Below are 15,391 nucleotides of genomic sequence, written 5' to 3'. Positions count from 1 at the left end.
TTGTGTTAACCAACGTTTCAGAGGAATGTATCGCCTCCATCTTCATGGTAGAAGAACCAGTGTAAGCAGGTGATGACAGACCAATGTCTGACATTAGTCTCTCAGCACCTGCTCGCTGATTTTCTTTTTCTTCTACCCTGGAGATGGATGCAATATGTTCCTCAAAAACATTGGTTAATACATTATCTGCATGGCGCCACATAACAGAAGACGGCTTTCTGCACTGCGAAAACCTCAAATCTTGCATAAAGCATATTACTGTCTGAGTTCTCGTGGACATTTCTACAGAGGTTACCAGTGACCTCTATGGCTTGAGTGCAGGTTTTTGAGAATCTGTGAACTTATTTTACAGTTTCAGCCTTGTACTTTATGCAGTTTTTATGGATTCTGTCTACTGCACTATGTAGCTATATCTAGCTTATTGGTGGAAGTTGTAGATACTGTTATTTTGATATCGGTTACCTGTGTATGATTCAAGTATTTTATATTTGAAGTAGGCACTCTGTGTGTAATATCTGAACACAGTTATAATTGGAAAGAACATCCACAGAATATACTCTGTGTAGGTGTTGTTATATTTTCATAACCATGATATGTAATTGAATGAAAAAATGCAAATGGTAGCACATTCTTATAATTTGCTTTGGTAAAGTTTCTGAAATGCACTTCATGTACTGTGGCAGATACTGAAGCGATAAAACATATTCGGGTGTTTCGGTGCCACTGTAATTGAATGTATTCTTGTTTCAGCATTATTTACTTGTTCAGCGGCCCAATAAACTACACTTCCCGTGTACTCCGAAAAAATAAAGTTAGGGGATGATACACTTGGGGGCCCATGAAATAGGCTTACCTGTCCCCATGTAACAGCCTGGAAACTTTTAATTTAGTGTATCTCAAGCAAAGTTGCTTTTGTGATTATGGTGGTTAATCTTGATGTACTATTCTGAGATACTTTCCACCTAATAGTGCATGAGGTATCTGGATTCCATAGAGTAGAAAGCATGTAATACGTAATACATATGTGTTCTGATTGTCATTTCTAGTGATATATTTGACCTTTGATGTACTTTAAGGGAATCAGTTTATCAAATCACAGATATTTCCATTCCATATTGCACACAAGATAAAAAGCAGTCCTCATTTTTTGCAAAGGGTGAAGATGGTTGGTTGGTTGGTTGGTTTCCAATGGCTGCATTTGGGATCGTTTAACCCATTTTACTTTTTGCTTCCCAATAGAGAGCTTGGGAAGCATTGCCAGGTTTGTTGCTCATTTTGCACTACCCAGGGGACACGTATGACTTAAAGAATGTCACGGACGAGAGCAACTTTGTCTTTCACTTTCTGAAGATAGCGCCTTAAAAGTTGCACTTGGACAGGAAATCTTGTATGTGCATCAAGAAGACTGAATTTTCTGAAAAAAAATATGACATAGAACTTCTGAGCTTTAGAGTTTAATCTTGCTTGATATATCTTATTTGAGTTTTTTGTTATACCTATTAATTATTTCATTGAATATACTAATATTTTGAACCACTAATAGTAATCTCATGATTTTCTCTAAGGCAGCACATTAACACTGCTAGCATGTCAGAATGAATAGTATGTTTTTTTTCTTGACTTACTACAGATGATGAACTACAGATGTTACAGTAAAGTGACATTTCGTCTTGTATGTTCACAGGATATATGTTGGAGCCAGATCAAGATAAGCGTCCTGATATTTTCCAGGTCTCTTTTGTAGCCTTTTCCCTTCTTGGCAAAGATTGCCCTGTTCAGAATTTGCATGTAAGTTCCCTTATACTTTACTGCAGAATGTACATCATCATTATCGTGAGGATTCTCTATGGTTATTTGAAGTATTTCTGTGTAAAATATGTAAGATATGAAAGAGTGGAACAAACTTTGGGCGAATTTAAATGTAAAAAAATTTTGGGATCCCTTAAATTTATTCGCTAGTGGGGGGTGGAGTCCAACTGGGTCCACTCGGCACGACGGCCACTGATTGGCCTGTTGTACTTGCCCTGGATGATGATGATGGGAGAATTTGGTGGAATGAAGATTGGCAGGGGAAACTGAAGTACTTGGAGAAAACCTGCCCCAGCACCACTTTGTCCACCACAAATCCCACTTAACCAGATCCGGGATTGAAACCAGGCCGCCACGGTGGGAAGCCAGCCACTAACCGCTTGAGCTACGGTGTGCCCTTTTTGATCCCTTACAACAAAAAGAATTGGTAAGGGTAAGGCTGAAGGAAATTTAAGTTGAGTCAAAACAAACGTTGGTTTGTAGATGTGTTTTTTTTTTACAGGAAGAGCATACCTGTATGTGAATGTTGTGTTTGTCCATATTTTTAATGTATAAAACTAAGTAAAGTGTTTGGATTAAATAATTTCTGCTTGTACATGGTGTATTATTGTTAGTGTTTACTAGGTTTGTCAGTGGCAGAATTTATGACTTCATGCAGCGTAGTGTCTTTGTTCTTGATTATGTCAGATACAGACAAACTTATATTTGTAGCAGATGAACATAAAGGCCAGAAGGGAAGGAGAATGACATTGAACTTGCGGGATTTGAGGTTCTCACAGTAGCGAATGTGAAGATCACTGTCATCTGGGTTGTGTACCTATTGGCCGAACTGTGGCATCACATCTCAGATGGCTCTAATCTTTATGTTGAAGTTTTGTGGAAGCTAAGTAGGCAAAACAATAATNACATATACACGGTGCCAAATCCCAGAAGACTGCTTTCTTAATAATATACCTTTCCACTCTTGTTTGTAGCTGGAATAATTTGTAACCTTGGTGGCAGATAACCAAGGTACCATGCTTAGTATTTTCTGAAATAATTTTATGATTCTCTGTATCCACATATGAAAATTGTAACACACTGAGTACTAATGTAATTTACTGCCCAAGTCTTTACATAGAGATCTCCTTCCAAGAAATATGTTCTAAATTGCCTGAAACATCACTGAGAATGTGTCATTGTCAGATAGTGATTCAGATTGTTACAGGATTGGAAAGTAGAATCTACAGTGAAACCATAATAATGACATAGAAAGAGAATTTCAGCATAATGAGAAAATATCAGTATCATCTCTACAGTTAATATCACATGTGTGGAAAAATCTTGTATAAAAGAAGGAATTTTTATGTCATTTTAATCATAGCAAATAATGTGTAGCTAGCTACAACTTTTCTCTGCAACTTTGTGCTGCAGACTATAATTGTGGGTTTGCGTCTGAAGTTATCCATAGCTAGCATTCCATGATGGTTCTGGCAAGCCACACACTGCGCCTCTCCAATGTTTGGCACAGAAAAGACACAGTTTCAATATCTGAGATGTGTGCCTGAATAGATACTTTTTGCCACCCTGACAAGAAGTGCTTAGCACACAGTATTGTTCTAATTCACATTCAGAAAACATTGGCCAGTTGCTGCGAATACAAGAGAATTCTCAACTTGGTGTTATCCTTATTTTTAAAGCATCCGTCAATAATGCAACAATTTTTTTTTTAAATATAAAATACATCTAAAATATGTTTCTCACTAAAAGTGCAACTTTAATACTTTACGATGTTGTTAAAATCATAAAATATAAATGTTGTAAAGTGAGAAGAAACATGTAGAACTAAAGAGATTTTAGTAATTTGATGATCATTTTTAGTGTACAAGTTATACTTTAGTGTCTTAATGACATTTTATGATTTTAAAAACATTGTAAAGTATTAAAGTGGCACTTTTAGTGAGAAACATATTTTAGATGTCTTTTATATTTAAAAAAAATTTGTTGCATTATTGAACAGGTACTTTAATAATAACGATAGTGCCTCAATGCAACGGGATGTTGAATTGTTCTTTGTTGCTATCATGTCCACATTGTTACCACTTGAGACAATGTAGCAAATGTTCAGCTAAGTAACAGTTATAGTGTGTTCACTGAAGTAACAGCGATTGCTGGTACTACTTAAAGTAAAATTTGATGTAATTTTGGTATTAATTAGTGAGGAGGGTTTACAGAGTAAAATTGAAATGATTGCAATGTTTATTCTGTAACTGTTGACCGAAAGTAATTATTTTTTATTTTTTGGGGGGTTCTTACCCTTGCTCCTGGGTTTTGGAGTTAGCACTTAGATCCAAGAATATTTGTCTATACCTGTTACAGCGGGTATTCTTATTTTGACTGCAGAAAACATCTGTGCCTGTAATCGATCAGCTGCCTTGTCCTCAGTTGGAGAGCGAAGCAAAGCGCACGTCAGTGAAAGTAACAAAGCAAACAGCAGCTCCAGTGGTAGAGGGTACGAGTGTTGCTCCACGACAGCGTCCCAAAGGAGGACAACCGCTTCCTGTTGGAGGTGTAATCCCCATTCCCATAGGCTCTTCACCGGTTCCTGCGGCAGGAACTGCGCGGCGACAGACAGCCCCCCTTCCTCTTCCATCCCTTTCTCAGTCACCTCTACCAGTGAACGGTGCACCTACAGCAACAGGTGAAGCTTTGCCGGCACCTGTTAATTCAGCCCCAAGTGGTACATCTTCTGGTTCTGGCTCCCACCATCCTCCCCCACAGCCTGTGTCAAGTTCAGCATCTGCTGTGCATCCACAACCTCCTGCAGTACATCCAGCAACTCCTGTACAAACATTCTTCCCTTCACCTGCATCAGCAACTGTAAACTTTGATGCCATGTTGGCAGGCAGTCCTCCTCCGAGTCATTCCAATGTGGCTGCAGTCTCTGTGCAAGGTCACACAGCGAGCATTACCACTGCACCAGTTAAGAGCTCTGAGGACAGCAGGGAATCGCTTGAAGCCTTGTTCCCAGTTTCAGGTAAGGAGAGAAGCAGTCAGGAGTACAAGAAGATAACAAGATGCAGTACTGGAAGAAGTTAGTACTAGCAGTTATGCTGGATGTCTTTTGAAAGAAAAATAAATCTTAACTGTAGGAATTGTAGATGATGTAAATCGGAAAGCTCCTAAGTGTAAGAATAGAATAGAAGGATCTTAGTGTAAGAGAAAAAAAATGTTAGTTTAAGAACTATAAATTATACAAGAATTGTGGATATATTTATGCAATTTTCAGTATATCATTTCACGTATAAGAATTCAAATTTATAAAAACTCGCTAAACCGTTACCTTATTTCAGTGAAACATGGACCAAAAGGTTGAGGAGGAGGATGATAAGATCCTCAGCCATAATCTTTTCCCTTCTGATGTAGTTAATGAGGCATAGAGGCATGATATATTATGGCCCATTGTTTTCCAGACTCCCTGAGGCTTGCTTTATATGAATAAAAAAACACTGAGGCTTCCCAACCTATAAACATGACTGATATTAATGTGATTTAGTATTTTCAGAAAAGTGTTGTTGAACCATAATATTATTGATGAAATACTTTTCGTTTAATTGTATATTTGTAATGTAATATAGTCTTTTACGATTAAAATAAGTTATTGTTTTATTGACCTATTATAAGTTCCCCAGGAAAATGGTGGGGGGGCGGGGTTACATGCCCCTCACTTTGGGAAGTGCAGGTCTGGCTGATGTGTAGAGTCTGCTTTTCTGCTGTATATAATTAATGTACTCCATTTTCAGCACAATTTTTTCTTGTACTGAGAATAGGTCTTCATTGTTTTTCTCATTGTTTATAAAATGTAGCACAAGAGAGTTAATGGTTTTAATGACTAGAAGAAATTAGAATTAGCATATTGAAAGAATCAGCTCTGGTAGGTAACACATAGTATGGGGTAATATTTCTTTCAGGTTTCCCAGATCCGTTTCAGGATGATGGGGGTGGTGAGAATTGCCACCCATTATCTCAAGGTCCTCCCCCTGTTCTGCCTCTATCTCTGAATCTTCCTGCGGTTACTTCTAAGTCAGGTGCTCACAAGTTGGAGTCTGTCTCCCAGTGCATTACAACTGTGACTCCTCCCACCTCTCCTACTCTGGCCCCACCTCGGGGACATCGTCGAAACATGAGTGATACATCTGCATTCAACAAGTACGCATATGGCTATTCTTTCAAGTAAGATGCATGCCTGAAAAAGTTTTGTTTCCTTTTTTAAGTTATAGTAGTGTAACAATTGTAACAGCTGTTGGGAATTCAACCAGATGTCATTTTGTATATAGACTTTTGTATGATTAACTTCTTTTTTCCTGTCACTATTTACAGAATAGACACAGTACATTGAAACAAAAACTGCTCGCTTTTTGTAGCATACTACATAACTTGCTTTTATACAATCTGTTATTGCCACACATTTATTGGTGCTGTAACCTGAAATTGCATAATGATAGTGACAAATCCCACGCTCACAGAACTTACATTTGTATACGTGGAGTGGCTGTAAAATAACCGACTGATGCTCTAAAATCTGTTACTCAACTAATCACACAGTGTAAATGTTATCACTTTCCTGCTTGTGAGGTTGTTGTGTTTAAATTATTATGAGTTGCAATATTTTTTATATTACCATCAACATTAATCATTAAAAGAACCACATATTCTAGGGGACCCTAATAATTTTGATGTCACTTTGGTAAGGTAATTCCTCTTGTTTTGTGATAAGCCTCTTCTGCTAGAATGTTAACCCCATTTTCAAATAGTACAGCACAGTATTACACGTATGGCTTTTGTGACTCAGTTAATTCATTCTACTGAATGTACCTGTTAGGTGTATTGTGCGTACTTTTACATGAAGAATGCCGTCTTCTGGGATGTGGCACCGTGTGAATCTTGTGTGAACCGACGTCCCTCTGAAACGTCGGTTCACACAAGATCAAAATGGCGCCACATCCCAGAAAATGGCATTCTACATAGTCACTGCTGTGAAAACCTCAGATCGCACATTTTACATTGTTTCTTCCTTTTTTTTTTTTAAGAGTGTTTGCTAATGAGACAAGCCAGTTTCTGGCCCCATATGAAGCCTCAGTGAAGTCTCGTTCTGGCTCAAATTCGCCACCAGACACTGTGATCAATAACAGTTGTAAAGCTGCCAACATTCCAGATAGTCACAGACACCATGGAGTGTCAGCGTCTCATGTGAGTACTGACGTCAAGTAAATTGCATCATGCATACCAACAGTAAAACTTTTTACCATGCTTCATACAGTAGATTAAAGTTAGATTTCCCTTTCTGAGCTTCATGTTCTGAAAGGTAATACATAAATGGCATTGTAGATGTTGTGACCAGATTTAAATATTTTATGCTTCTGTTTGTAAGTGAGCAGCCCTGCTTAAGGAACATACTGTCATGAAATTTACTGTGAAACATAGACAGATGTAATGGTCCTTTGAAGTGTAAGAAAGTTCATGTGAATTATCTTAAGTATTGTTGCTCTTTCATGTCTTAACATTCTGTCTATGTGAAGTTTGTATTTTTGTTGCAGGGTGAACTGTCCAATGCTGGAACAGCTGGTGGCAGGTCACTGTCAGCAGATATTGCTGACTGGAATCCCTTTGAAGACTCGACACCTTTTAGTCAGATGACAGAGGATCATATTTTTGGAGCAGAATTTGATAAGATACGAAGAGGTTCCCAGAGTAGTAAGTGTTTTTGTGTGTTAACTTGCTTGTATGTAAGAGACAGATGTTATGCACCTTGCATATGGTTTCACATAATGAATGATAGACTAATTTCATGATAATATTGGTGCATCAGAATGCATTTGGAAGGAACTGGCTACTGTTGCTCCCAGTGCAAGAGAATGTATTGGAACAGCTGCTGTAGTTCTAAAGTTTTAGATTTTATACTCAAGTTTATATTATTTATATTGTATGTGTACATTTTAACGTTTAGAACATGTACTGTAATAGTGGCTTCTAACTGTATTGATGTAAAGGTGTCCCTCTGAAGACCGAAACATGTAAGGGCATAAATAATTGAAATAAGAAAAATCTTCACCAGTCACACTAGACGGAACTGTTTAACTATTCATGATATTGTTAGTGTGACGGACCAGAATGAAACAAATCAAATTTATATAGATTTCCATCACTTATGCTCCTAAATGATTTTATTGGCAATGATTTCCCAGACTTTATATCGTTGTTCTATGTTTAATGTCCGTGTTTTCAGACTTATTATAATTATTGTAGGTATTTCTAATGTGAAAAGCCGCGAGAGCCTTGTGATGACGTACACAGACATGGCTGAGGATCCGTTTAGTTCCGCTCCCTTTAGTTTACCAGGTAAGTGAGATTTGATGGCTGAAAAAAATGGTGAAGACACGTCTCCTTAATTTCTGCTTCTTGTTTATATCTGTTCTATGCATTTTTAATTTAATTATAAGGTTTAAGAATGTTACTAACATTGTCTGGGGCATGAGGTAGTGTAGTTGGTTGAGGGGCTATGCTACAAGCCGGAAGGTCACGATTTCAAGTCCCGATAAGGTCATTGGATTTTTTCAGTTGATCTAATCCTTCCAGCCACACTAGGCCCTGGGGTTTACTCAGTCTCTAACAGAAATGAGTACCAGGAATTAATTAAATACTTTTACTGGTGAGTAAAGTGCGGCCGGCACAAAAGGCTGACAGCTTTACCGCCATCTATGAGCTGATTGTCTAGATAATGTGGGACCTCAACGTCTCACAACCTATGGACCTTCACGGCCTGGTACAGGGATCTTTACTTTTACTTTANAGTAAATCGCGGCTGGCACAAAAGGCTGACAACCTTACCGCCATCTATAAGCTGATTGTCTAGATAATGTGGGACCTCAACGTCTCACAACCCTATGGACCTTCACGGCCTGGTACAGGGATAGCTTTACTTTTGCTTTTCTAACATTGTCTGAAGAAAATTAGATGTAATAATATTTACTAGATGACTTTACAGTTTATTTCTTCATTTACCTATTTACATTGCAGGCATCATTCAGTGACAGCAAGTTTGTTTTAACACTTTATTGCTGGTATTGTTACTTTGTTATGTAAGTTACATAAGATAGAAAGGACACGCCGTAGCTCAAGTGGTTAGTCGTTGGCTTTCCACCATGGCGACTTGGGTTCGATCATGGGTCTGGTCAAGTGGGATTTGTGGTGGACAAAGTGGTGCTGGGGCAGGTTTTTCTCTGAGTACTTCGGTTTCCTCTGCCAATCTTCATTCCGCCAATTGCTCCACAATCACTCTCGCTGGTACAGTAGGTCAGAAGTGGCCGCAGTATAAGGGACTTAGTCCCACCCCACTAGCAATAAAAAATACTTAAGATAGATGGTAACAGGTTTTCTGAGGAACAGTATGTAATGTGACTCACATTGTACAGTGCTAATAATAGTAGAAATGAGCACTAGTAGCAGACTTGTATTTTGAAGTACCTGGTTCAGATCTTAGCCATCTGACTTGTGTTTCTTCAGTATGGTTGTAACATATTGTGGGATGTCCACTGAAAGCCAGGATTGTGAAGGTAGCAGAAACAGCTGTTGCTAGGGAACAGCACAGTAACAACATGTGACCTGATGTTCTGTGGATCTGTGGCAATAGTGATGTCATGCAGCAATAGAGGAATTGTGGGAAGCTGTGATTTCTTTTTGGTCCCTCCTGGCGTTGTATCACACGGACCAGTGGGACAAGCCGGTCAGTCTAGAAAAATTGAGAGGAACATCTACTGTTGACAGACAAAACTGTGGCTGGGAATGCTAGTTTATGTGTTGCTCATGGCCAGGTCATGCAATCTCGATCTGTAGAAATGTTGATGATATCGACATTTAAAGTAAAAAATTCCTGTTGCATGATAGCAATATTTTCTTGTTGGTCTTAATCCAGTGTCCGTCTTGGCCTCTACTGTATTGTCTTCAGTTTATACTTGTTTGTCTCAATACCTCTGATACCAGTCCCATAATTTACACATGAAGGCAGTGGCTAATGCCTGTTTGCCCAGAGATTGCAAATTTTATGTCAGTGCCTCATACTTAAAGATACTGTATTTCATGTTGAAGGAATAATGTTGTTTTCTTGCCTTTGTTTTTTCTTTTTGTAGCTTCCAAACATGGCAACAAAGAAAAGCAGACACCAAAGAAAGAACGATCTGGAGGTAAAATATAACTAGCTCTTTACTAACTATTTCAGTATCCTTTTATCTTTCTGTGCTATCTTAATCTGAGGCTGAAAAGCACATCTGTTACCTTAATCAGGTTAGTCTTCTCTCATATCATAGAATCAGGTATTTAATGTCTTTTTTTGTACTGTGAAGAAGAGGACAGTTTATTATTTAGGCTGTTGATTTATGTGGCAAATGTTTCTTGTATGGTTTTGGCTTTATTGTAAAATGCCATTTTTTTTTTCGAGGTTGGTAATTGTGTCTCTTTCTTTTATTAATTACGTAGAATGATAAGTCAGAAAGATACGTAAAGTGAAAGTATTCTTGAGAATACACTGTCGAAAATGAAAACTTTATTTTTGTGTACATGTGTATCATCACTAAATAGCTGTAAATTTTCTGTTATATTTATTCTAGTTGCATATTTATATGCAGAACTGAACTTAACATGGCTACTAAATGGAGGGAGTTCCATCTTAAACCAAAAGATAGTGTTCTGTTGTATTACTCTTGTATTTTATGTTCATTGAAATTTAAGGAAAAGAAAAAGAATTTTAATTCCTCACTTATGCAGTGTGATTGATTGATTGATTGATTTATGCTGATATTTTGCCTGACACTTATCACTTCTGCTGAAACTAGGAAATTTATTTAACTGGTGGCAAACATAAATTTTAATAATGCAGTACTGAGTTACCAGAGCCAGAAGGCCCAAAATTGAGAAAAGACAAGTATCTTTGTAGATTTCAAGTGACCTTCAGAGTTCTGCAGCTGAAGTTATGTGTAGACAGTTATATGCGGTATCTGATGAGAGTTCTTGAAATGTTCTTGCACATAATATTGTACTCACCATCTTGTTTGAAACTCATCTTAAATCTGGGTGCTGCTTGACCAAGTTTTGACTTACAGTGTTTGTTCCCTAATATCTTTAGAATGATTTTTTTTTTTGGTTATCATGACTTTTCTTCCCTTTATAATCCATGGCAGAAATTGTAACTAGGCCTAGAGTTTGTTCAGCAGCAAATCGAATGTTGATGTTTTGCAGAATGTCCCTACATGTTTATTTAGCTGTGTATTTCTGAGCGTGTTCCCACGTACACTTCTTGTGACTTTTGTTGTTTTATGATCAAGTAAGATCTTCCCATGTGCCTGGCGAGAGGGATGTTCTTAATTCTCTTCTAGAATGAGGTGGATTATTCACTGAATCCCAAAAATGGATTCTTGATTGAACCATAAAAATAAACCAAAAATACTCATATTGTCAGAGAGCTTGAAAAAATTTTGCAACCCTTGGACTGGTAAGTGGGCATACTGAAAAATGACAAATCTGGATCAGATGATAGCAGAGTAAAAACATTTTGGATTTCCAGCAGGAAATGCAGTATTGTGCATTTTGTCATATGTGGAAATCTCAGAACCTTTTTACACATTCCTGCGTGAAGCCCCTACTGGGAATAGACAGCTGAACAAAGAGAGTGTTTATAGAGTTAATGTGGTACCTTGTTCCTGTTTCTGATAGCCCTTTGAGATTCAAGTAACCAGGAGCAAAAGTACTGATATGAAATGATGGAGTATTAATTTATTTCTGTTTCTCCACCCTGAAGTGTATTCTTTTGGCAGAAATGATTACTTACTTATTTGTTCAGAATGAGATTGAAATGTCAAATTAATTTGTCCTTTTCTGTGTTATGTCTGAAAGAAAAAAATAGCTGTTGATGTAATTGGGTCTTTTATTCTTCAGTGGATAACAAATTGAAACTAGGTATTTAACTTAGTATACTGGTGACCTGATATAGTTTGTCACAGATGCCAATGTGCAGAATGATTATGTTTCATGACAGGAACAGGCTTGTAACTGTATACGTTATAAAAATCTGAATGTGTCTGCTACACAAACAGGTGTGTGTATGTGTCTGCATTTGAAGTACAGGCATACAGAATTCTGTTCATCTCATTTATGTGTCCTGCAGGATGCTAAAACATTCCTTATTAAAACTATATTGTGTCATTGATATGTATGAAGTGAGTATTATACATTTATGACCCAAAAGTGTTTGAAAACTCTATTTTTAAGACTAAAATATAAAAAGAATGACTTTCAGATGAAAGGTGAATCAGAAGCGAAGTTCGTGATTTCTGTTCATATTTACAATTATGTGATTGACCATGTAAATTAATATACAGTATCTTATTGTTGAAGATGTAAGACGGGATGGCTCAGTCAGTAACATGTCTGGCCATGGGCTTGAAGGTTGGGGTTCAATTCCTAGCAGAAAATTTTCTGTTTGATGTCATGTTTTTAAATCTGCTTTGGGCCATGTTATCAGAAGACTGCTAGGGCCTCTTTCCCTGCAGATAAAGTGGTTAGAATGAGAACCTGACAGCCACCTCCATCTAGTGTCTGAAGTTTAGAAATAACAAGGATTTACCTGCATATGTACCATATTATTTTATGGTATGATGCTTAAGCACATTGGGAACGTTTTATATAGTTATGGGAAATGTAATTTAAGTGGGTACTGGCCCAAGTATGGCATGTAATTACATGCATCCTTCTAAATGATAGAGCCATGTAACTTGCACTAAACACTCTCTCAGCCAAAATCATTTATGTTCTTGATGTAACATATGAGAGACCTGTGAACTGAAGGCGAGTAAGAGAGTGTTGAAAACTGAATATTTTTCATGTTACGCCACCTCGTTAGCTTACAGAGTGGCTCATTAGAAGGGCTGTGACATTCTTATAACTGCTGCTGCAAGCAGCCATATCAACTGTTAAGCAGGAAGGAAATGTACTCTGGTGTGGGTACAAAAAGTGGCATGAAAGTATACTTGTTTCTTTTGAAGCACTGCAAACAATATTTTAGACTTTTTCAATGAACTGTTGACTAAAGAGGTAATTGACTGAATGCTGTATGGACTACATTTGATGCACAGATAATTAGTAAAAGGCAGTGGGGATATATGGGCATATGTAATTTTAATTTCCTGTGAAACTTGAAGTAGCAGTTTATAGAAATAAATTCTATTATTTGTAGGCCTTGGAAGCGAAATCTACGACATCATGGGAATTGCAGAAAGTTTCTGTTACTCATGCAATACTTTATGTCATTGTGGAAATATGCGAATGTTGGACACAACATAAGAGTTGCTGCAAGATCATGATGGGTACAATAACGGATTTTAAAATGCAGACGGATCCTCTCACATTATTGCGCTAGAGTACTTTTTTTTCCCATTCTTGACTACCCACACAGCATCTGGCATATCACAAGACTGCTGTAGCTTTTGTACAGATGTTCTGTATATTAATTACACGCAACAGAAGACCATCTTCTAAGCATCAGCCATCTTAGAATATGCCTTGTCTAGAGAAAGCTCTGTTGACAGCTCAGCTGGTTCACCTGCAGGTGGGAGGTTTAGCTTTATTTGGAGTTTTGTTTATTATAGACTGCCAGAACATGAGAGTCTTAGGAAAACTGTTGCATGCAACAATGTCACATTTATAGAATGAGCACATTTCAGGTATTGATTATTAGATTTTTTATTTTCTGTGAATCTGATTTACTTAATTTTGTTCCTGCAAGGTTTTTATAGCCTGTAGTTATATACACATGTATGCGTAGAAGATGATGGGGTGGGAGAAAGTATGGAGTACTCTGAAATGTATTTGTAATGAATTTTGTCGGATCTAATCATATTAGTTATAAATATATTACTGGAGACAATTTTTAATAGATGTGTAGACATTTTCAGGAGTTTGTGTAGCATAGTATACATATTATATAATCAAACATGAAATATATTTTGAATGTTTGGTTCATATCTTTGCTCATGGATAGAGAAGATATATATATAGGAACACATTACTTCCAAACCAGGCCTATCAGTTGCTGTGAAAGGAGAAAGATATGTGTCCAGGTTTTAATTACTGTTAATATTCATTATGTGATTATATGTATTTGTAGCTTTGTATTTTGTCTGTTTTGATGATTTATGAAGGATTGTGATGAACCTCATTTCCAAGCATCAGGTGACTGCAGACTTACAAATTGTAAGTTTTGACTCAGTCAAGTAATAGACATTTTGAGCCTAATTGCTGTAACACCAACCTTATAAAACTATTTCAGGTAAACACCAAGAAATGATTCTGCCCTTTGCTTTGAACTTTATTTTCAGAAATGTGTATATTTATTTATGAAGTAAGTTTCAGTAGCAGACCCATTATTGAATTCTGTTACAGTATTATTAGTGTCTTACTGCTTTTGTAGTTGAAATGGATGGTGCTGTATGACACGAAACTAACTTCAGACTAGAGGATCTTCTTTCAGCAGTTAATAATTATTCAGATCATCAGGAAGCTCTCACCACACAGACTAGCCATTGAAGTTTTATCCTGATCAGTTTCAGTCTGGTTTATCTATTCACAATCTGTTCCTCCAAAATTTATTTCAGTGCTATCGTCTGTCAGTGTTTGGATCTTCCAAGTGGATGTTTTTTCTGAGGTTTTCCAGTCAATTAATGTATTTGTGAATAATGTCTTATATCCCATGTGAATGCTGGATGTCCCGCCTACCTTATACTTACCGATATCTTCACACCAACAATATTTTGCAGAAAATACAAATTGTGAGCTGGCTATGGTGACATAATTTTAAGGCATTATTGATTCTCTATTATAAATATAAATATAAATAAAAAAATATATGAGCATAAGGCTGATATCAGTACCCACTTCAGATTTGACTTAGGCTCGAATTCTGGCAAAATGACAGTGTAAAGTAAGTTTCTAGGCATCTGTATAGAAGATCTCGGGTTCAGGACTTAACTGCAGTCTGTGCAGATTTTTCTGCAAAACCTCTGCGGTTCTCACTTCTCAGTACTATGTCTATATTTGATTTTCATAGCTACTGAGTGTGATTCTGATTCATATTGGGCGTCAATCCTCTCTTTTGGCTGTTGTTGTTGTGAACCAATCAGTGGAAGGAAATAATATTATGCCCAAAGGGCATATTTTACCCCTGGCTGGCAGAGGTGAGGAAAGTTCAAGTATTTAAGTTGTGGCTACCCTTCTCAGTGTCATTTATTTATTAGTTGCCTTCATTTCATTTTTCATCAGCACTTTGTGCTGTGAGCTAACCATAATTTGAACCATGTTGTAAGTGTTATCTGAACAGGACACGTTCCAAACATGAAAGTTGGATTTGCTATGACAAGAGTCTTCTGGAATGTGACACTATGTAGTAGATGGCAGTTCATTTTAGGTGAACAAATATTATGCATGGATCACTAAATGAATAATTAAATATTTCAATGGAACAGAACCATTGAACAAAATGGGTGCTGTTTAGTTACAG

General features: G+C 37.1%; 1 protein-coding gene across 4 annotated transcripts in view; it reads left to right on the top strand.

Moving 5' to 3' along the window:
* Positions 1–15,391, top strand: part of LOC111873683 — a 58,244-nt gene that overhangs the window by 11,662 nt on the left and 31,191 nt on the right. For all 4 annotated transcript variants that reach the window (XM_033755157.1, XM_023868609.2, XM_023868610.2 and 1 more), the window contains 7 exons: positions 1,685–1,788; positions 4,192–4,825; positions 5,760–5,997; positions 6,879–7,038; positions 7,386–7,542; positions 8,095–8,187; positions 9,975–10,028. In XM_033755157.1, the coding sequence (XP_033611048.1) occupies positions 1,685–1,788; positions 4,192–4,825; positions 5,760–5,997; positions 6,879–7,038; positions 7,386–7,542; positions 8,095–8,187; positions 9,975–10,028 (1,440 nt within the window). The remainder of the gene's footprint in view (positions 1–1,684; positions 1,789–4,191; positions 4,826–5,759; positions 5,998–6,878; positions 7,039–7,385; positions 7,543–8,094; positions 8,188–9,974; positions 10,029–15,391) is intronic.

This window comes from Cryptotermes secundus, unplaced genomic scaffold (assembly GCF_002891405.2).
Source record: "Cryptotermes secundus unplaced genomic scaffold, Csec_1.0 scaffold1651, whole genome shotgun sequence".
NCBI classification, from domain to species: Eukaryota; Metazoa; Arthropoda; class Insecta; order Blattodea; family Kalotermitidae; genus Cryptotermes; species Cryptotermes secundus.
The sequence above is the reverse complement of the archived record's forward strand: the minus strand, read 5'-3'. Positions and strand labels throughout refer to the sequence as shown.